This window comes from Syngnathoides biaculeatus, chromosome 8 (assembly GCF_019802595.1).
Source record: "Syngnathoides biaculeatus isolate LvHL_M chromosome 8, ASM1980259v1, whole genome shotgun sequence".
In the NCBI taxonomy this organism is placed as follows: Eukaryota; Metazoa; Chordata; class Actinopteri; order Syngnathiformes; family Syngnathidae; genus Syngnathoides; species Syngnathoides biaculeatus.
In genome coordinates this window covers 18,429,593-18,453,535 of record NC_084647.1, presented here as the reverse complement: position 1 = coordinate 18,453,535, position 23,943 = coordinate 18,429,593, and the positions used below count along the sequence as shown (strand labels likewise).

The 23,943-nt window shown below is 44.4% G+C and overlaps 1 protein-coding gene across 10 annotated transcripts in view; it reads right to left on the bottom strand.

Moving 5' to 3' along the window:
* Nucleotides 1-23,943, bottom strand: part of tenm4 (teneurin transmembrane protein 4) — a 298,762-nt gene that overhangs the window by 10,726 nt on the left and 264,093 nt on the right. For all 10 annotated transcript variants that reach the window (XM_061826837.1, XM_061826843.1, XM_061826844.1 and 7 more), the window contains 4 exons: nucleotides 18,594-18,766; nucleotides 13,848-14,083; nucleotides 8,060-8,356; nucleotides 5,476-7,090 (listed from right to left, as the gene is read on the bottom strand). In XM_061826837.1, coding sequence (XP_061682821.1) covers nucleotides 5,476-7,090; nucleotides 8,060-8,356; nucleotides 13,848-14,083; nucleotides 18,594-18,766 — 2,321 coding nt within the window. The remainder of the gene's footprint in view (nucleotides 1-5,475; nucleotides 7,091-8,059; nucleotides 8,357-13,847; nucleotides 14,084-18,593; nucleotides 18,767-23,943) is intronic.

Sequence of the window (23,943 nt, the reverse complement as noted above, 5' to 3'; positions counted from 1 at the left end):
TAGGATGGTAGTATGTAAGATGATTCTGGTGGTGGGTAGGAAGATTAAGAAGACAAAGGTAGAGCAGAGAACCATGTGGTGGAAGCTGAGAAAGGAAGAATGTTGTGCGGCCTTCCGGAAAGAGGTGAGACAGGCTCTCGATGGACAACCGAAGCTCCCGGAAGACTGGACGACGATAGCCAAGGTGATCAGAGAGACAGGCAGGAGAGTACTTGGTGTGTCATCTGGTAGGAAAGGGGAGAAGGAGACTTGGTGGTGGAACCCCAAAATACAGGGAGTCATACAAGGAAAGAGATTAGCGAAGAAGAAGTGGGATACTGAGAGGACTGAGGAGAGGCGAAAGGAGTACATCGAGATGCGACGTAGGGCAAAGGTAGAGGTGGCAAAGGCTAAACAAGAGGCATATGAAGACATGTACACCAGGTTGGACACGAAAGAAGGAGAAAAGGATCTCTACAGGTTGGCCAGACAGAGGGATAGAGATGGGAAGGATGTGCACCAGGTAAGGGTGATTAAGGATAGAGATGGAAATGTGTTGACTGGTGCCGGTAGTGTACTAAATAGATGGAAAGAATACTTTGAGAAGTGATGAATGAAGAAAATGAGAGAGAAGGAAGAGTTGAAGAGGCAAGAGTGAAGGACCAGGAAGTGGAAATGATTACTAAGGGGGAAGTCAGAAAGGCACTACAAAGGATGAAAACTGGAAAGGCAGTTGGTCCTGATGACATACCGGTAGAGGTATGGAAGCAATTTGGAGAGATGGCTGTGGAGTTTTTGACCAACTTATTCAACAGAATACTAGCGGGCGAAAAGATGCCTGAAGAATGGAGGAAAAGTGTTCTAGTTCCCATTTTTAAGAACAAAGGGGATGTTCAGAGCTGTGGGAACTATAGAGGAATAAAGTTGATGAGCCACACAATGAAGTTATGGGAAAGAGTAGTGGAGGCTAGACTCAGGACAGAAGTAAGTATCTGCGAGCAACAGTATGGTTTCATGCCTAGAAAGAGTACCACAGATGCATTATTTGCCTTGAGGATGCTCGTGGAAAAGTACAGAGAAGGTCAGAAGGAGCTACATTGTGTCTTTGTGGATCTAGAGAAAGCCTATGACAGAGTACCAAGAGAGGAACTGTGGTACTGCATGCGTAAGTCTGGTGTGGCAGAGAAGTATGTTAAAATAGTACAGGACATGTATGATGGCAGCAGAACAATGGTGAGGTGTGCCTTAGGTGTGACAGAGGAATTTAAGGTGGAGGTGGGACTGCATCAGGGATCAGCTCTGAGCCCCTTCCTGTTTGCAGTGGTAATGGATAGGCTGACAGATGAGGTTAGACTGGAATCCCCTTGGACCATGATGTTCGCAGATGATATTGTCATATGCAGTGAAAGCAGGGAGCACGCAGAGGAACAATTGGAAAGATGGAGACATGCACTGGAAAGGAGAGGAATGAAGCTTAGCCGAAGTAAAACAGAATATATGTGCGTGAATGAGAAAAGTAGAGGGGGAAGAGTGAGGCTACAGGGAGAAGAGATAGCGAGGGTGGACGACTTCAAATACTTGGGGTCAACAATACAGAGCAATGGAGAGTGTGGTCAGGAAGTGAAGAAACGGGTCCAAGCAGGTTGGAACAGCTGGCGAAAGGTGTCTGGTGTGTTATGTGACAGAAGAGTGTCTGCTAGGATGAAGGGCAAAGTTTACAAAACAGTGGTGAGGCCGGCCATGATGTACGGATTAGAGACAGTGGCACTGAAGAAACAACACGAAGCAGAACTGGAGGTGGCAGAAATGAAGATGTTGAGGTTCTCGCTCGGAGTGACCAGGTTGGATAGGATTAGAAATGAGCTCATTAGAGGGACAGCCAAAGCTGGATGTTTTGGAGACAAGATTCGAGAGAGCAGACTTCGATGGTTTGGACATGTTCAGAGGCGAGAGAGTGAGTATATTGGTAGAAGGATGCTGAGGATGGCGCTCCCAGGCAAAAGAGCGAGAGGAAGACCAAAGAGAAGGTTTATGGATGTGGTGAGGGAAGACATGAGGGCAGTTGGGGTTAGAGAGGAAGATGCAGGAGATAGGCTAAGATGGCAAAAGATGACACGCTGTGGCGACCCCTAACGGGACAAGCCGAAAGGAAAAGAAGAAGACATTTCAGTATGTACTTTCAACATTCGAATCAGTCATTGTAATTTATCAGAGTATTTTTGCAAAATGAATGTCCTTGTATTTAAAAACAAAGTCTGAGTACTTTTGCCATTTTGTTTTGACAGCGCTGCTAAATGTTTTATTTTGATGTAGTTATTTTCAAAAATTGATATCCGCTTTTGTTTGAACGGACCTTGGTAAGTGAATGAAATGCCAGTGGCATCCATCACAGCTGAGGCGATCCCTCCCGCAGCTGCGTAGCAGCAAGTCTGCTTAGCATTCAAACGGCGTTCACTCCTAAACGACGCCGAAAAACGGGATGTTTACTTCGCTCGGTGTTTCCTAGATGGGAACACAGACTACGTGTTGTTGACGATCGGCAACAGACGCATTCCTGAATAAACAGAATGCGCACAAACGGTTTGTGAGTAAGACGCGGCTGAGGCAATTCCGTGTATTCGACTCGAGTGTCGTGTTGTTTTGCTTCAAGTAAGTAAATGCCGTGACGAGTGAACTTGGCGAGTGTTTCAATAAATCCATTGTGCCGCCACTTCTCCTCTGTGTTCCTTTTTGGAGCGTTTGCCTCCTCTTCGGCACAAAGAAAGAAAGCAATGGGGCGAGTTCAGCATTGTTCCCTTTGAGTACGCAAAAGGCACGTCTCCAATACCTTCCAGTGTATTGTACCACCTTTTTATTTTACATCAAATCATCCGCAAACCAATTTTTTTTCAAAAAGAGAAATGTTGTTTAGCGAGTTTGAAATGATTCAACAGTTACAGGCTCTTACACTGAACAAAAACAAACGCAACACTCGTTCTTCTCCCATTTTTCACGAGCTGAAATCAAACATCCAAGACTTTTTTTTCTAAAGTACACAAAAGGCTGCTCTTAAATATCGTTCAGAAACTGGTCTAAATCCCTTAGTGAGCACTTCTCCTCCGCCGAAGTAATCCATCATCCCCAATGCAGTAAAAGTGCACATTTTAGAACAAAATTATTGCAAAAGGCACATCTTTGCAATAAATGTTTTTCACTGCGTGAGGCAAATGGTGGTCATGCAAGATACTGACTGGTTTTCTAACTCTCCGGACTCCCTCAATACAATAAAACTGCACCTATTTGAGTGTCATTTAATTGCGGTCAGCTGATGGCACACGTGGAATGGATGGATTATCTTGGCAAAGGAAAAGCTCTTTGAGTTCAGATCATGAAAAATGGGAGCAAAGACAAAACTGTGCTTGTTAAAAGTTATATTATTGTTCAATGTAAGAAAAGGCCTGGCCAATATATAATTTCATTACATTGCTACAAAAGTGGTTCCCCAAAGAAACAACCGGACCACACCTTTAGCGTGCACCATTTTGTCATGGCGACACAACAAAATTGAAACAAAGATGGAGATTCATGTAGGCACGTGTTGATAGCAGGGAGATCTTAAAGCCCAGAGCAGGATCTAACAGCTCCAAAGTGATATTTGCAGGTACATATTTGTGCTGTTTAATGCGCTAATTAGCATCCTAGCCCGCCAACTGTCATCAGGACAGCACATTTCCCCAGGCAAAGAAGCCGCGACGAGGAGAAAGACGTGTAAATAAGAGATGGATAAGCAGGAAATATTCCGTGCAGCCTTTTGTTTCTCAGTGACCTCAATACTTGATCTATGACTTGTGATTCACTGCGTCAAAATAACGTGCTCTGGTGGCATCAAAACGGCGGCTGACAACAACATTTCTCCAGAATACATCAGAACCCGGGAGTCGGTATGATCTCCAGAGCAGGTATTTGTATGTTAATGCAAATGGTGCGGTGTTCTGAGGCTCCCCGTCACCCTGAAGTGAGCGTCACTCGGTGCACTGCGAGCAACATCAACTCTCACAAAGAGGGGGCAGGGAGATATGTGGCTCTCTCTTCCCCCTTGACGTGTAATTTTAGCACCATAAAAAACTCATATGCATTATTGATTGCTCTGGTGGGACTCACCTAACAGCTGCCCGCATTGCTATTTCTATTCGACTACGTACACCCACCCCGTGGACACGGGCAGTGACCGTACAGTAGTTTGAGGTTACCCGCTCCTTACATTCATATTTTTATGATCGCATAAATGTTTCACATCAAAACATTCTTTTCAGGGTTCCGGGGTTGGAAATGTAGTCTTGACAACTTTGCACATCCGGATGTTTTACTTTACTTAGGTACACGCACAACGACAATTGGGCTAATTTTAAGCATTGTCGAGTTGCGCCGACCCAGGGATTCTGTGATTGTGATGTGAAAGGGAACAATAGCCAATCAGAAAGCCATTTGGAGCTGGTGCTGTTGTTACACAAATAGAGGAGCAACCGGCTGTGCAGAGTGTTTGTATAAAACATGACTTAAAAGTCATTCACTAGAATAGAAAAGACAAGAAGAAGTCTTCTTTGTGTTTGACGGCATTTTGGATGCCGTGCGGCACCGCGCTGCCTCTCACAGCTCAGTCTTACAACTACGCAAGCCAGCCTGCTAATACAAATAATGTATCTTTGTCCATCGAGCTACGTCGGAAAGTATAGTATCATGCACAACTACTAAATGTTGGCAGATGGTACAAATAAAGTGTGTAGCTATCTTTTGCCAGTTTTGCGTGCAATCTAAAAAGGCCCAGATCTCATACTGAGTAAATCGTATTGTGAGGAAACTGAGATGAGATCATGATTATTTCGGCATTTATACAGTGAACCTCCACATATGCACAGTTCAGCATATAAAAAAAAATTAGCTTTGGCCCTTTTTTGGTGTTACGTTGAACTCCGGGGGAGGTGCTTTATTTAGTTAGGCCATACTTTTGTTCCATATAGTACAAAAAGTAGCTGTTGGTGCCCTGTTGTGGCATCCAAGCAATTAAATATCCATCCCTTTACTTCGCCACTTATCCTCACAAGTGTCTCGGGGAGTGCTGGAGCCTATCCCAGCTGTCAACGGGCAGGAGGCAGGGTACACCCTGAACTGGTTGCCAGCCAATCACAGGGCACAGAGAGAAACAGCCGCACTCACAATCACACCTAGGGGCAATTTAGGGTGTCCAATTAATGTTGCATGTTTCTTGGATGTGGGAGGACATGCAAACTCCACACAGGCGGGTCTGGGATTGAACCAGAGACCTCAGAACTGTGAAGCCAACGCTTTACCAGCTGAGGCACCATCCCGCCAGCAATTAAATATTTTTGTTTCATTTTTATTCATTTATTTTTTCAATTTGTGACAATTTTGTTGCTAATGAGATTTTTACAGAGTAAAATCTATACCTCGGCTCAACAGAAGTTGTGAAACACACTTGTGCAACCACATGTGACTCACCCGTCATGTAGCACTTGATCTCCTCATTGTTGCTGAGTGGGTTGTTATTTTTGAACATGTACAAGTTGAACGGCACGATGTGGCCGCTGTTGAGACGTTTCCAGACGTCGTGGTCGGGGGTGGTCCAGCGCCCGGCGAGAACGTCGTAGTCCCTGCGGCCCATGTGCACCAGCCTGCTGAGGGGCTCGTACAGGCCGCCTTGGTAGCCGATGATGACCTGGAAGCTTGGGTTGGTGTCGACGTAGACCTCGCCGAATGCCGTGTGGAGCACCTGCTTGATCATGTGGCCTGAGCCGCTAAACACGGCCAGAGGCGTACCGATGTTGTCGCAGGCCACGTAGAACTCGTCGCCGCTGCTCAGTTCCATGGCGAACAGGTGGCCCTGCAGGTCGTAGTACAGCGACGTGATCTCGGAGCTCGTGTGGTTGTACATGTGGGTGACCCGGGTGGGGCTGGACAGATCTGCGTAGAAGAACTGCAGGTGGTGGCCCAAGCTGCTCCGGCTGGACACTCTACGACCCAGGCCGTCGTAGCGGTAGCGGATATTCCACCCGCTCGCTTTGTTGTACACCTTCACCAAAAGTCCAGCTGAGTTATAGTCAAAGTAGTCATTGCCTCGCTGTCGGAGGAAGCCGTCCTCATCCATCCTGTACTGGATATCGCCCAAGCGAGTTATGCGGTCCCGGATATCATAACGTAATGGCGTTAAGCGTGCACTGTTGCCCGGGCTGAGGAGATGCAGGTTCCCATTGAGGTCATAGCTGTAGCGCCACAAGGGCTTGTCGTTGATAGAGACCACCTGGAGCTGGCCGTCGGAGTCGTACTCGTAGGTGTAGCGCGTGGTGTTGGCGTAGGGCCCCACTTTCAGCTCCTTGGCAACCACGCGGCCCATGTTGTCGTACTGCACCATCATCCAGTACATGAGGGAGCGGAAAATTTCGTACTGCACCTCTTTCACGCGACCATACGCGTCAAAGTGTTTGGTATGCGTCATGACCGCCGTGGTGATGATCTGGTTGATGTCGTAGTAGATGACGCCGAACTTTCCAAACTGTTCCGCCTTACCGGACACGTCGTCATAGCGGTACAGGTCGATGGGCAGTGGCGTCTCATTTATGACTGCCTGCATGCTAGTGACACGGAAGCTGTTGTCATAGACGTAGTCAAATCTAGCGTTGACCATGCCCTCTTCGCTGAACCGAAAAATCTGCCGGTCAATCAGTGGGCCGATCTGGCGGTAGCGGATGGTGCAGGTGAAGCCCTCGCTTTGCAGGTTGACGGTCTTGAGCATGCCGGCCACCTCGTCGTAGGAGAAGCCGATGCGGGTGGTGTCGTAGAGAATCTCGAGCAGTTTGGACAGCTTGCCGTACTTGTAGATGATGCGCCGGCCCGTCCCTAGGTAGGTGGTCTGCAATAGTCGGCCTTCCTCACTGTAGTCCTGCAGTACTGAGGCGTTACCCTCGGGAGGCCGGTACGTGTTTCTGTAGTAGCCGACCGAGAGCGCCGTCTCCAGGGTCTGACGTGCCACGTTGGGCATGGTCACTGACGAGAGTCTGTCATTCTTGTCGAATTCAAAGATGTACTGTCTCTGGCTGTAGAGCAACAACACCATGGACTGCAAGAAAACACATTTCATGTTGAATAAATGTTCCAAACATTATAACAAACTTTCCAACATAACTGTTAAGTGGGGCCTTGGTAAAGAACTTAATTCATGAGTGAAAACATGACATTTTTCCCATTCAAATAAATGTGAACAGAATTCATCCGTTCAAGGCCCGAAACGAACTATCCGAATTTTTGCTACCAAATCATTGCAAAATATTCAGCTATGGTTTCCTTCTATTCAACAGTAATACAATAAGGCTTTCTAATCCCATCATCACTTGAACTTTTCAGTTTCTTTCAAATTTCAGGAGACAGACTGAGGGCTTATTATCCAGCAAGAAAAAAAAAAGATCCCTCAAATATGACCTACTGAGCAAAGGACTTTTGCATTGTAACACTGTGAGTGAAATAAAGTAAGATTTATCTTGGATCTTTTTCGTAAAACAAATTGTTCGTGAACAGGGTGGTTTGAGAACTGTTCCACTGTATTAAGGATTGTGAAATGTTTCTTCAGTGCCCGGTAATTATCCATGTGAGTCCCATCTTGGGCCTCAACGTGTACTATTCAAATGTGTTGTAAGTTTGTTCCAGCAAGATTGTGGCATTTCAGTGCTTTCAGGGGAAGCCAGAAAAGTGACTCGTATCAAGGTGACTGGCTCCTATTAACACATCCCGTCTCTGGGCTGCAAAGAATTGCAGCTTCTCACATTTTACACCAAAGAATTGAAAGCAAACAGTGACATTAGCATTTGCCACTCATCTGAGCTACTCAGGGGTGAACTCGTCAGACACAAAAAAAAAAAAAAAAAAAAAAGCGTAACATCTGCAGTGAACCGACAGGTTTTAATTATAAGTGCTGCTGATATTTGTGCTATAGCCTGATAATGCAGTGTATTAACATCTTGCAATGAATTCAACTTTGAAGTGCTAATACATATCAAATGACGTCTTTATTTACTAACACTCTAATTCTTACCTTTTCCAGGTACGTGTAGGTCCACGATTTACCATCCGCAAATATCTTGGAGGTGATTCTGCCTTTGTGGTCGTACTCCATGCGTACCGACATGGTGCCTCTCTGGATGCCCGCCACATAACCGCCGGTCGAGTAGGTTACATTGACCCCATTCAGGCGGCTGCTCGGGGCCCAGAGAGTCGGCCGCCCGGCGTGGTCGTAGTGGATTCGCAGGGTAAATTTTCTGTGGTCGTCGTAGACCTTTTCGGTCCTGGTAATTCGATCGAAGTCCAGGGACAACAAGTTCCTGTTGTGAACCTACGGATGAAGAAAGGCGCGTGGTCAGATGAGATGGGCTATGTTCATCTCAAAAAGTATAGACTACAGGTCAAGAGATTTTTGGACGGGTTGCAGGAGCTACTGCAGTGACTACATTTTAAAATTAATTCTCTTCTTTGTATGTGTGAGAGAAAAACCCTGTAAAATGTGAGTTGGAGCATTCCAAATCATGCCGAGCCCATTAAGGCCGCAATGATCATTAAATCCATTCTGACTGCATGCGGGCAAACAAGTGCCAGGTGCTGATTACTCTCATTTTGGATCTTCGGTAAACTGGCACAAAGCTGGACAAAGTGGCTTTGGGCTTTGGAGGGATTTGGAAAGACAGAATGTAATCCTTAAGGTCATGTTGGGGTTGGCATAGAGTCAAAAGGCATCTTCCAAGGAGAGATGACAGCCAAAAAGACCAACTGTGCTACGAAGAGTCAGTCGCGTTTGCAAGGACCGTTTTCACACCAATAGTTAGCTGCCTCTGAACCTCCTACGTATGGTGAAAATTGTTTCAGCGTGGTACAAACAAACCAAAATGGGATGAAGCGGAGTGTTTTCTGTCCCCATAAAAAAAGATTCTTCTTCTTCTTTTCCTTTCGGCTTGTCTCGTTAGGGGTCGCCACAGCGTGTCATCTTTTTCCATCTAAGCCCATCTCGTGCATCCTCCTCTCTAACGCCCACTGTCCTCATGTCCTCCTTCACAACATCCATCAACCTTCTCTTTGGTCTTCCTCTCGCTCTTTTGCCTGGCAGCTCCATCCTCAGCATCCTCCTACCAACAAACTCGCTCTCTCGCCTCTGGACATGTCCAAACCATCCAAGTCTGCTCTCTCTCACCTTGTCTCTAAAACATCCAACTTTGGCTGTCCCTCTAATGAGCTCGTTTCTAATCCTATCCAACCTGTTCACTCCAAGCAAGAATGTCAGCATCTTCATTTCTGCTACCTCCAGTTCTGCTTCCTGTTGTTTCTTCGGTGGCACCGTCTATAATCCGTACATCATGGACGCCCACACCACTGTTTTATAAACTTTGCCCTTCATAGAACACCAGACACCTTCCGCCAACTGTTCCACCCCACTTGGACCCGTTTCTTCACTTCTTTACCACACTCTCCATTGCTCTCTATTGTTGACCCCAAGTATTTGAAGTCATTCACCCTCGCTATCTCTTCTCCCTGATGTGGAAAGAGGGATTTTTCCTACTCAATCTGTTTGCTGCCAACAATCATAAATATAAAATGTGTTCATTATTCATGCTGGCAAATTCTTAATTGCAGTAACCGGCAAGTTGGCTCAATCCAGGGACTCCTGAGGTCAAACATTCGGAATTGGAGCTGCCTCTCACAGGTCATGGTACAATGGTAGACATGGATCGGGGGAGGAGATTGTCAGAGGAGAAATGGGGTTATCTAAGTGGTGTGCTGTGTTGGTCATCTCAAGTACAACACACAAGGGGTTAAACCTATTAGTCGACCAGTCGACACGGTAACTGCAGTTCCATTTTGGAACCATACAGACTGGCCCATTTGCTGAACAACGTACAATAGTTTGATGACTATGTTGAACTGCACCCTGGCAAGGAACACAAACATGACTGCCATTAAAACCCATCTGGAGGGTGCTTGTGTGGAGGATCTTAGAGCCTGAGCCTGAAAGCAGACGCCAGTGAAGTGAAATATCTCTTAAGGAGTCGATGAAAGAAGACCGCCACAGAGGGCATCGCTTCAAACACTAACGTATCTCCAAAGAGGCGGAGGAGGTTTTCTGCCTTGAATTAAACGCTGCTTTGATTAAAATGCACAGGTTAGCGTCAGGTGACCGCTTAAAAAAAAAAACATTGACGCTTTCGGCTATTTTCAAGGCAGGCGCCAAAGATGAGGGTGCAACGGTTTGAGGTATTCAGGTTGGGTGGGGGTGGGCGTGGGGTTGTCTTTTCCAATCTCCCGCTGACAAAAGCACGCTAAGGTCTCTCATCTGTGAAGGGACAATTACACAAGAGGCAATTACTGTCACTGATACCTAATTGAGAAGGTCACTTTTTGCTGAGAAAGCAACAGATTCCCGAGGTCGGCTTTTATCGCCTTGAAATTAGTCTCTTAAAAGAAAAAAATAATGCAATTCCGTTTACACTGTACATGCGTATGTGACAAAATGCTTTTATGTAAGTGCAACCAAGAACTTTGCCAATTAGCAGTTTGAAAACTACTTCTCCAGTTATCTTGTAATGGAATAACAACCACAACACAACAACAAAACATTTTCCCTCAAACCAAGGCCAGGCATTCTCGTGCAACTACGCCAGCCGAACAAAAGTAAAAGACGTATCGATTTTGTCCTTACAGAACACTCCGGTAATCCCGGGGCGGTTCGAAAAAAGATCACGTTTGTACAGGTTAATGGCGTCTGTCCAAAAACATTTGTGCTAATAGGAAATGAACCGGTGAAAAATGAGTGCAAAAATGTCCTCGTGTCAGGATGCGCTCTGTCAAAGACTCAACGGGCTGAAAGAAAAACTCTTACAAGCGCAGTTTCAACAGTCCTGGGGGACGGGGGAAACTCACTTGGAAGATCTCTTTCAAAACGGACACAGTCGAAGAGGAAATAGGCCATAAAACAAGCAAACTAAAAGAGACAATACCGAATTTGAAAAACTGTCCTCCAGAATATTGTGCTGTTGTCATCCATCACGGAATATAACAAATGCAAGAAAACAAGCGAGGAGGCCAAGGTATTTTCGTGGAGCAAAATAACACATCATTTTAATACAATATATATGAGAAGATCCATTCTCAAGATCATTTAGAGAATTTTCCTTACTCGCTTTTCACTGGACAGAGTGCATGTAACACTGGAAAGTCATGATTGGCCAACGCAATCTTTGATAGTTGAAAGGAAATTTGGGCTCTGGAGCTAAATGCTAATGAGACACCATTATAAACTCTGTAAAAATTATGGCCAGTACAGAGCTAATAATGCTCAGTTTCGCATGGATGGAAGACTACATGGGATTAATGAGTTGCATGAGTCAGTGATAGCACATCTGCCTCACCGTTTTGAGGACCGGGGTTCAAATCCCAGCCCTGCCTCTGTGGAGTTTGCATGTTCTCTCGTGCCTGTGTGGGTTTTCTTCAGGCTCTCCGGTTTCCTCCCACATCCCAAAAACGTGCAACATTAATTGGACACTCTAAATTGCCCTGGGTGTGATTGTGAGTGTGCCTGTTTGTCTGTACGTGCCCTGCGATTGGTTGGTGACCAGTTCAGGGTGTACAACGCCTCCTTCCCGCTGACAGCTGGGATAGGCTCCAGCCCCCACCGCAACCCTCGTGAGGATAATCGGCAAAGAAAATGGATGGCTAATCTGATCTAATCTGATTCTACTCAATCACATACTGCAGTATAACACTGTTCCTCAAACATTACTTTCAATAATATTGTATTATAATAAATGAATCATCCCAGTTTATGGTGATAATTTTTCAGAACAAATGATGTAATCAAGCAAGGGTCATTTCCAAGGGTGTAGAGAAATTCTTTCCCTTCAACGTATTAAACAGAACTGTACGAAGCAACCTTCAGGTGCCACACGTTTTCCCACCACTGTCTGTCCTCGCACTGCGTCGGGCAAACTGCCGACCCCGTGAGAGCAAACAGAGGTGCGGCGCCTCTGCACCATAAATCATTGGCATCGCGGTCGGCCTGCGGGGGGAGAGCCAAAGTGACGGGGGGGTCAACTCGAGGATCACAACAAACTCCAAGCGACACCCGAAATCCAAAATGCTTTATCTCCCCTCGTGTCTTCTTTGACTTCAAAGATCTGTCAAGTCAGAGGCTTTTTTTTTAAATTTGAGATCCCCTGCCCCCAACCCTCGACACGCGTCGAGCCCAGCCAGCCAGCCAGCCAGCCAGCCAGCCAGCCACCCACGTAATATCACTTGACACGCCACTCAAGGTCGCTCAATGATTCCAGCTCTGCTCGTCCCTACTTGCTCCATCGCTATTAGGCTGCTCCGCTTTCCCTATCTCACCCCCGAGGGCCATTGTCTGTAACATACATTAGACGCTTGCACTTCCACAGGGACAACGGGGCCATTAAATGAACAGCCGATGACAGACAAAGTGGCACCTCCCCATTAGCGGTGTCGCCTGCTGGAGAATGTGCAAGGCAACGTGGCTTGAAAAAAAGAAAGGGGGTGAAAAAAAAGACAAAAAGCTGTTGCTTGGTTGTCCTGTCAGGGCAAGAACACAAAAGCAGCATGTTGTTTAGCGTTTTGTTCTGAGGACGAACAAAGACAAAAGCGTTTTCTTAGTATGTCTATTTTAGCACATGATCCTAAAAAAATTGCGTTAAGCAATCTACAGTCCATCTAAAAAGTCTACACACAACTGTTCTAATGCCCGTTTTCCTGAAATAGAAAATAATAACAGCAAGATAGATGCTACCACCCCCATGCTGCACAGTAGGGATGGTGTTCTTGGGATGGAACTCATCATTCATCTTCCTCCAAACACGGTTAGTGGAATTATGACCAAAAAGTTACATTTTTGTCTCATCTGACCACAAAATTTTCTCCCATGACTCCTCTGTATCATCCAAATTTGCAAACTTAAAACGGGCTTTGACATGTGTTGCTTTAAGCAGGGGAACCTTCCGTGCCGTGCATGATTTCAAACCATGACGTCTTACTGTATTACCAACAGTCACCTTGGAAACAGTTGTTCCAGGTTTTTTTAGGTCATTGACCAAGTCCTGTCTCATAGTCCTGGGCTGATTTCCCACCTTTCTAAGGATCATTGAGACCCCACGAGGTGATATCTTGCATGGGGCTCCACCCCCGATTGAGATTGACCGTCATGTTTAGCTTCGTCCATTTTCTGATGATTGCTCCAACAGTGGACCTTTTTTCACCAAGATGCTTGGCAATCTCTCCGTAGACCTTTTCAGCCATGTGGAGTTGTGCAATTTTGTCTCTGGTGTCTTTGGACAGCTCTCTGGTCCTGACTATGTTAGTGATTGTATGGGGTGGACAAGTGTTTTTATGCAGCTAACGACCTCACACAGTTGCATCTGATTCAGGATAATCCATGGAGTGGAGGTGGACTTTTAAAGGCGGACTAACAGGTCTTTGAGGGTCAGAATTGTAGCTCATAGACAGGTGTTCAAATACTTATTTGCAGCTGTATCACACAAATAAATTGTTGAAAAATCATACATTGTAATTTCTGGATTTTTCTTTTTAGATTATCTCTCTCACAGTGGACACGCACCCACGATGAAAATTTCAGACCCCTTCATGATTTCTCAGTGGGAGAACTTGCAATATAGCAGGGTGTTGAAATACTTATTTTTTTCACTGTATAAAGTGCTTTTTTTTCCAGTCCACCGTAAAACCAGCTTTACAAATACCAGATTGTTGAAAAACTTTGCTTGGGATCCTTCCATGAGCACACTTCCGATCTGACAAGGTAAAGGCCTTCTCACCCGTAGCCTGCGGCCGTAGACGGTGACCTGGCCGCGGGCCTGCTCCTTCCTCTGCCTCCACTCCACCAGGTTGAGGCCGTTGTCCAAAGCCAGCGTGATGTTCCGCTTGCTGACGGTGGGGTGGACCGTGCCGGACAGTAGGTGGGGTTCCGTGTGCAGCGACACCTCCATGCCGTTGGCCAAGGCCAGCCGCAAGGAGCCGTCCAGCCCGATAAAATAGCTGTTGCTCACTTGATCTGGAAAATGTTCAGCAAAGGAGTCAGTCACCTCTTCAACAAGACATGCAGTGTTACAGTACTTTTTTTTTTTAGGAGTGGAGTGAGTCCACATTTAAATCTTGCTTAAGAACTGAAAATCTTGACTTTTAACAACAGGATTTGAATCATTACTTCTACCTTTACCTTGTTCTTTTTTGCACTGAATCTGTACTTCTACTTGAGTACCAAGCAGAGTAGTAGTTACTTCAGCAACCTCTTACAATCAGAGCATCTCACACTTAATGAAAGAGGACATAATCTAATATTCATCTGCGCCAGGGCACCCCGTAATGAACAAAAATGGCTGCTCAGCAAAATTAAAAAAGGAGAACCTTCAGCAGCGGCAGCAGTATTTAACTGAAACTCTGCAATAACGCAGCGCCTGGCCCAAGCAAGATCAATGGCCAGCGGCTCTTACAGCTCCTGCAAAAATTTTTTAAACTTTTTTTTTTTTTGAAACAACTTTTGCGGCAGCCTCGGCTGATGTTGGAAGAAACAGGGAGCTGACCAATGGAAAACAAAGCAAATAATCCCAAATTGCAGATTTAGTGTTTCCGCACGTCTCGTGCACAACCGTCAAAAAAAAAAACAAAAAAAAAAAAAACATGAATGAAAAAAAAAACTGTGCGCATTAACCTCCTTAAGTAGCTACTAATGGCTTGTCAAACATTAATGAGTGCGGAGAAGAGCCTGGAAGAAAAGAAAAATATATGTTGTCATTCCCGCGTGTTGTCATGACGGATTTAAGCGGCTGGAACGCGTTCTTCGCCGGCGCTAAACAACAAGCACGACAAGAGTGCGTTATGTCTTCCTCTCTCTTTGTTGTGCTGCCAAGACAAAGAAATGAGCAGAGGTGGCAGGCTGACCTTTCGCCGGCCCTTTCCTCTCTCCATCACGCAGGTCGACATGGGGTCTGCGGGGGCCCCTCCCCCGAGGCTAAACGAGGCTCCAAATGCCGCTGAACTGGAGCGAGCGCGCCGGTACCCGTGTACCGAGCCGGCGGCTTTAAGATACAGACTGCCAGGATTTTTGTTTCGCTCTTTGAAATCCATATTGTGGACTCATCCATTCTATGTAGAGCAGATATAATAACATTCTCACCTCTGAAAAGTGATAAAAACACTCATTATCATTATTGTGACTGGCGGTATATGTGGGCGATACATAATAGGGTGATAATATAGCAGATGAAAATAGAGTAGGAGTCGAGAAGGTCTTCGTCGTGTACTCTTTAGTAGCTAGTTTCGTTATTTACTTTCTTTAATCACAGCATCACAGCACATTCCAAGATGCTGGCCAACCTCTGATTTTGCTAATTTGCAGTCAATTTTCGCTTGGGAAATAACCAGACTCCCAAATAATTGGTTCCAGGGTGAAAACCTTTGGAGACAAACTTTTGAATCACATTTTACCATTTTTAATGGTCATACAAGTGCAAACAAAAGTAAGAGTAGCCAAGCAATAATAATACAACAAACATTATTTAAGCAGTTCTTACCTTAGTATATTTTAGTGCTGTGTTAATATTGAACTGTGCATAGTGCTACATTTGCTCACAACAAAATTACTGTCTTGTTTTTGATGAACTACAGCAAACACGACGCTACTGCTATGCTCCTGCATTTAAATGTTGGGCGTTATGGTGGTACTTTTATTTCTTTATTTACTCGGGAAAGGCAATCGGGAACTGATTCTCATTTGGAATGCTGACCTGGCTGCACGCAGCATAGTACACGAAAGCTAAATAAAAGCAAATAAAAAATGTACAACAAACTGCACAAGGAGATAGTTACATATTTACATGCTATCATAGTGTATAAAGAATACAAGGTTCATAACAGGATTAAAAACAGGTGAAGTGATCATGTGCTGTACCCCTCACAAAACCTTTACAACCTTGTTATTGGAATGACTGTAATCAGTTTTATTGCTTCCAGTCGTTTGGGGCTGGAAAATCAAAAGTAGTATGGAGTGAGGGAACAAAGATCTTACTGTAATTTCGCCCTCTAAATAGCAACTTCTTTCACACGCTTTCAACCCTGCTCGTTTATGCGGTGATGTGGATAATTTGTGCATTTTTTTCTAACGGCCACAAAGGGGCACTCAAGATGAAAAGGTAAGAGTCAGACCAGTGGAGTGTATGTGCCGAGAAAGCGACTTTTACCGGTCTGGCCCTGTTAGCGTTGTGCTAGCATGTTGCTGCTGTGTTACTGCTGTGTCTCAGTGATTTTTACTGGTATGTTTTTTTTTGTATCCGGCCCTGTTCGTGCTGTGCTAGCATGTTTCTGCTGTGTCACTGCCGTGTCTGAGTGATTTTTTTTTTTTTTTAACCGGCTCTATTAGTGCTGTGCTACTGTGTAGCTGCCGTGGTTGTTTTTTTTCTTTTAACTGGTATGTTTTTTTTTTTGTTTTTTTTTTAAACCAGACCTGTTCGTGCTACTGTGTTGTTAATATGTTAAGCTAAGATATAGCATAAAAATGTGAAAACTCTGTTTACCGTCTTTCTTTGTAAATATCTCGTGTTTCAATCTGGGTTTCAATGTGGGCACTTATGGCTGCAGGTCCGTCTTATGTATGTACAAAGTGGTATTTCCTTTACAAATGTACTGGGTGAGGTTTATAATCCGGTGCACTCTGTAGGCTGGAAATTAGGGTAATAAAAACTGCTGGAGTGCAGATTGCGGGTGGTGGTATGCACGGTGAGCAGAGAGGGAGGATAGGGTGGGGTCTTGCCAATTATTGTTTTATAGCTAAATGTGGACCAGTATACGGTTGGCATTATGGTGGTACTTGGACAGCAAAGAGATTCATTTGAAGGTGTAAAAAAAACATTAGTGTAAATTTTGGAGAGCAGTAGGAACACCTTGAGCGAGATAGCTGCTTTGGGTAGGTGGCGTATGGCAGTATGCAATGCGTGATGACAGCTTTAGTATACCCCCTTCAGATTCAAAGGGAGAGTGAGATATATTGCATCCAGCTGCCGGAAGAGCCTTGTAATTAAACCTTACTCCTATCCGGCCGCAATCTTGAACACGGCTACGTGACGTGATGGAGGGCCCTGAGGTTCGTGCTCAACAACAGACGTGGGATGTAATAAAGTGCAAAGACTTTTCACAACCCACCATTCTTGTACTACAGGGTGTGAGCATTTTTGCCACCTCCGCGGCAAGACAATAGCCAATTAATTAGCAGGTCGGGTCGCTGGCGCCGAAGGACTGGCGAACAGATGTCAGAGACAAGGTCATGACACAGAGATGACTGGTGGACAGGATCACAGAAAGGGGGGGGGGGATTGGAGTTGGACATCTCAAGTATCAGCTGTGAAAGGAGTCCGTAGTATGTAATGGTGCTTAGGGGGGGTGTTGTCTTTGGAGAGTTACAACAGGTCCCAAAATAATCAACACCATTACCCGGCGATCGATGAAGTGGTCGGGCACAAAGAAGGACATCAAAAAATGTGAGAGCGCCTCAACGCAAACGGGGGACTCGCGAGAAAACCCTCCACGTCTCGTATGCATCACTGCCATTGTGTGTCACAACACACAATCAATAGATGCAGCCAGTCTGCCTTGGAGCCCGCCACACTTTACAATTTACTAAGTTAGAGGGAAGACACACCTGTTTAGTTGCTGTAAACTGTGGCCATAAATGTATCTATATGATGTCATATTAAGGACTTCAAATCAACCATTCAAACACACTGTAAGCGACATTTAGAATTATTAGTATTTTTTTTGATGATGTCACACAGAATTAGGATCAGGACACAAAGAAAGGAAAACAAGACCAAGACAAGACCAAACCAAGACTAAATCCTTTTCTTCTTTCAGCGATGAAATTGTACTTATTTTCATTGCTTCATTCTTCATATTTGGTGTTTTACATGTTAGCTACAGAAAGAGGATCAAGATTTTGACTCTTAGATTGATTTCACTGATGGACTAGTTAATAGCAGGACTGGCAATTATTGGATTATTGAGACATCTTTACATGTCCATCCATTCATTTTCTTCACCGCTTATCCTCACGAGGGTCACGGGGAGTGCTAGAGCCTATCCCAGCTGTCAACGGGCAGGAGGCAGGGTACACCCTGAACTGATTGCCAGCCAATCGCAGGGCACATGGAGACGGACAACAGTCGCACTCACAATCACACTTAGGGGCAATTTAGAGTGTCCAATTATTGTTGCTGGTTAAAATTGTAGCAGCATGGCTCAAGACTCCGGATTTCCATCTGAGCAGTAGTAGTGGGTCAGCCCAGTTATGACCCACATGAGGTCATGAGGATATCTGTACTTTCTATTCCGAACTTTGTCAAAAAGACTTAGTTACTCTTCAATATGAGCAAACCTATGAAAATTTTCCAAGTATTCTGTCGCACACCTACAGTATACTTCTCCTTACAAGTACCTAGATTTCTACTTAAGTACACAGTGTGATTACTTGGTCCACCTCTGGTAAATTTTTTTAAACAATTCCAAGTACTCACCCTGCATGAGTGTGTAGAAGGTGCCCGAGGCCGACAGGTTGGTGGTGAGCGTCACGTCCTCCTTGGCAGCGCCCTCCGCCCGGACGTGGACGGCGCTGTCGTCGTCGGCGCGGAAGCTGCTCACACGGCCCGTCGGGTGAGTCACGTTGGTCAGACGACCGTAACTGTCGTACCTGTAGAAACAAAATAGCGTGCGGTCAGCCATAAACAATAAATTACATTTTTGGTCTCAGGATCAAACCTTCAGCCCCTGAAGCCAATTACACGATGTAAGGAGACCATAACGATCTGTATTTTTACAGGACATGAAGGGGATGTACACGCATACTTACAAGGTGCCTTTTTCTCAAAAGCCGAATATGATGCACAGAATTTATTTTATTTTATATAGAACAATATACTTGTATTGAATAAGGATAACCCAAGAAGACAATAACAACTAAGATGCTGTAATCATCGTCGCTTTTTGCAGAGTAAAAGGAATACAAGCCTCGAGTTTTGTTATGTGTTCACTCTGTATGTGTGGCTAAGCAGTTTGTGGTCAACTGTAAGCTGTTTAATGGTTTTGTGACCACTTCGACAATCAACATGATGCGAGTTTCATTAGCCCGTCTACGTCATTTTGGTATATTGGTGTCATTAGTGTAAAATTGCAAATGGGTGAATGTGAGGCTTTGTAAATAGCTTTGGGCAATGTGATGGTATAGATTAAGCATTATATAAGTGCAGTCTATTTAGCATTTTGCATTAGCTTTAAGCTAGCCTACAGTTATGTGGTTTGGTAATTCTCATTTTCTAAAATATTTGGTATTACAGTAAACGTCAAGTGGGAGAGGAAATAAACGGCTTGAAGCAACTGCTATTTGCCAAACTGAACATGACATCTTCGAGGATGGCAGAATTGATGTCATGATTTGAAAAAAAAGATCACTTGTATGTATATTTTCTGTTCTCAGCACAAAGCAAAAATAAATAAATATATAAATACGTAAAAAATAGAATGAGCGATGCTGAACTTGTAATTCGAAAAACTTGTAAATTGAAGGACTCATAAGTCTAAAGAAATAGAAAATGTTTGGTTGGGTTGTCTATGAGGAATTGAGCGAAATATGACATTTAACCACGTAGACGACTGGGCGCTATCCGTTTTACGGTCAAAAGGAGGATTCTGTGCCATTAATTTTCTATGAGAATCTTGAGCTATTCCCACCTGGATGTGACATCATGGAGAAAGGTTGTGTAGGAAATGCTAAAAATCTATTTGTGAGGTGTGGAAAATAGTTTTTTTTTTTTTTACAACCCGCAAAAGACCCCAGTGGAATCCCAAAAACTTTAACATTGTGCTTTAAACTTTCAGAGGGGAGATAAAGAGCGCCTCGTCACGATCCGTCAACGTCCTTTTTACGGCTTAACAGACGTGCGGCGTTATCACCTCATCTCATTAAGCAGCGGCGAAGTGCGGCCCGGCCTCCTCCACCCCCGACTAAAAAGCCGACACGTGGCGACACAACAGGGCCAGATTGTTTCATCTTGGCACATCAGTGGCGAACAATTTGAACGCTGTCACCGCGCCAGTGTTCCAGAAAATGGCCGACGCCAGCGCTACATTACACGAGGATGAAGACTGATCATGCCCGCTGAATACCGATTGAAAACGAGCCCCCTTTGCATGTTGCCGCACGGCACAGTAAAGCCCCTAATAAATGAGGCTGGCAGGCGGGTGGGCGTGAGTTTATTCCCTCAGCGCTGCCATCTCAAATATCCAAAATGGACAGGAAGAGCGGGAGAGGAATCATCTCCCGGAGATAAAAGTAATCCGAGCCGAGGCTCACGATGGGCGCAGTTTAGTCTTCCAAAGATGCTAAATGCTAAAATCATTTGCACCTGAAGAAGACCCCCCCCCACCTCCTCCCCTGACAAACCTCGCTGCCCTCCGTCGCAAAACCACAGTAAACAAAAGCAAAAATAATTAAGTGACACCCCTCCAAATATTTTAAAAGATAATTGCCAATATTAAGTTTAATGCAGGTGTCAAATTTAACGTAACTGCAAAGATTATATAGACGCTTCCTCCTTTAAAATAAAAATATAATTCGCAACTGCAGTTGAGTTAAAATGCAAAAGCAACACGGCAACAATTTTTGTGAATTCAGTACAATTATTATTTTGTTTTAAATGGAATTTTCCAGGTTAAAAAGAATATGAATTGCTTTATTGTAGGATATTCCAATTTAATACAAATTAATCACTAATCCCAATCTCAATGATACATTTCAAGATAGCATCTCTGACTGTTTCATGCATTTAATCATTTATCATATCTCATGCTTGCTTTCAAGCACAATAAAAGCTATGTTGGCAGATCGTTAATGAGAAATAGTTTTTTCATAAAGTGACGCACTGGGCCAGTTTTGGCAAACTGTCATTTGAAAGTGATCTTCCAACATCACCCTTCAAAAATAAATTATTGATTGTACCGGATAATAAGCATGTATAGTATATGCTAATGTCCGTATTCCGTATTGTCTAAAATTGTCTAAAAACCCAGGCTAAAGTTAGCTTCCCCTTGACATACAAAGCTTGTCTCCGTCAAACTCTAACAAATCAGTGTACTTCTTTGACACCAATCCTTATTTAGACAGGACTCTGGGGACATCTTATGGTATATTAGCACATTTTAAAAAAATATATAAAAACTGTGAATAGATGACTTTTTCAGTAAAACACCAGGAGCGGCTCCAGAGAAAAGAAAATGTGAATAGGTCAATTTGCGTACAGTGAACCAAGAATATGTGTGGGATCACTGCTTCCTCCTTGTTGTGATCACAGACATTTTGGCTGGACGTGTCTTTCAATACAGATGAACAAAAAGTTTCAGAAAAGTTCCAGAGGAGAACAAAGTAGTCTGTCTGCCCTTTTGAGGAAATTCCAGGGCTTGTACTTTGACCTACTCCAAGGTGGGAATTTACCCAAATGATCTCCAATTGGAACCAACTAACCAACACAGATGGGGAAGCTTAAAAGCAATGCTTTTTTTTTTTGCTTGTGTACATCCATCCATGCATTCTCTTAGCCGCTGATCCTCACAAGGGTTGTGGGAGTGCTGGAGCTTATCCCAGCTGTCAACGGGCAGGAGGCAGGGGACATCCTGAACTGGTTGCAAGCCAATCGCAGGGCACATCGAGACAAACAACCGCACTCACAATCACACCTGTGACAATTTCGAGTAAACAATTAATGTTTTTGGGATGTGAGAGGAAACCGGAGTACATGGAGAAAACCCACGCAGGGACGGGGAGAACATGCCAACTCCACACAGGCGGGTCTCATAACTGTGAGGCCGACGCTTTCCAGCTGAGCCACCGTACCACCCTGCTTGTGTACATCATAAACAAAATCAATTTTTTTTTTCCCTAGACGTGATTCCCTAGACATGAGGCCTTTCTAAGTAGCTCAAATGTTCTCAAGTTAATGCTTGGAAGCCAGCAATTATGTTTGAATGTGGACTAATATTTCTTGCTTTTTGCTAAATGGCATATTTTTATTTTCTCCCCCAAATCCCAAAACAGCCTTCTCGGGACCCAGCTGCCTTTTGGCTCGCCTTCTGTGGTCAAGGGTGGTGGTGGACGGGGGAGGAGGGGGTGATGTCTTCCAGTTGGATGCCCACGAGTCCCTTCATATTGCATCACATCTGTGTCACACGCCAGCTCCGTGACCTTTCGCGCAGGAATGGGAGTGGGTTGGGGGGGGGGGGTGTCCCCAATAATAATAGACTGGACAAAGCCTCGCCGTCCTCCGGGGTAGCCGCTAATCGCTAAACTGAGTGCCTTGTAGAGTCGAAGTTGTCAGGACGCGTCTGAGTGAAGACTCTGGAAACAATAACAGGAGGGCAGCAGTTGTGTGTCCCCAACTCAGCTGGATCCCGAACAGTGTACTTTCAAATATGGATTGTTCGAAATGGCTATAGCATGCCGACACAATTTGAAATGTGTCACTATGACAGACCAGGGCTGTGGAAACATCGGTAGTGATTTGACGACGAAAATCTGTGACCAATTGACGCACAACTAAAAAGATTTAGCATAATCGATGAATGCCACAAGATGGCAGTAAAGCACTTTTTTTTTCTATTGGACAAGGCTATGGCCTGACTAAATGAACCTCCTCGCCTTAGTTCAACACAGTTGCCTGGCATCAAGATGCCCCTGCATATCGCTGAAGGTATATTTTTGTATTGGGTGTGGCTTTAACCTGCAATTTTTAGCAGATAAAGGACTACAGATTCCCCCCAAAATCTGTGAACCGGACTGCAAATATGAGATGGTTCACTGTAAATGCTTTGCCAAAAATGGAAAAATATAATTCTGACGTCACCAGAACGTCCGCGTGTATGCGGGTGGTAAAAAGAGCAAGTACTTTTCAGATTTTTTTGGCATTTTTGCCTAAATGTTTTTCTGCGTGGCGACGGGATTTGAGTGTGCATGAATTAATACAAACACAAAAGTTGACAGATGAGATTTTCAACTCTGACTACCCTCACTTCAATTCCCTGAGGAGATGGAGTGACCTTCAAAGCTAATTATGGAAGGAAAACAAACATTGTTATTGGCTGGGATAAAACATTGATGAGTGGACTGGCATTGGTAGGTAAATATGATTTTTTTTTTTTTTTTTAATTCGCCATGGACCGTCCGCAAATGGTACAAAAACTGCTGGTGCGGGCACGTGGCTTGGAATCCGAGGAGCACGGCAATTAAAAACCTTTCACTATTAGTATGGATAGCATTGTTTTGGGGGCATTACATCAGACAAATTATGGATTATATTAATAACAATCCGGTGGGTGATTGAATTGAACAGAAAGGAGCCTGTGGTGTCCTTAAAACATGATTAAAAGCTAATTTATTCATGAATCGCATTAGCCTAAAGGACGCAGGCTGGTAAAGCTTTTCTCAAAACAACACACACGGCTCTCGCATGGAAAAAACACAAACAAAGCAATCATAAAGATGTTAAATTAATAATAATCCCCCCCAAAACCCTCTTGGTCCAGGGGTGGGAAAAGTAGAGCCTGTAGCATTCGTTAATCTATCCCACATGGTATTTGCATTATCAAGAGTCCTGTGATATTTGTCCAATTAATTCATCATGTTTGTCCCCTAACATCTTTTAATTACGATGTATTTATTCAGTTATCTCGTGAAGTAATTTGTTTATTGATTTACAGTACATCAGACATGAGTAATAAAAACATTTTATTAAAAATGGGTTAATTCTGTGATTCCTAACCGCTGTGCATCAGGTTTGGTGGCTGAATTTATCCAATATCAATCAACTGGTCCGAAGACGA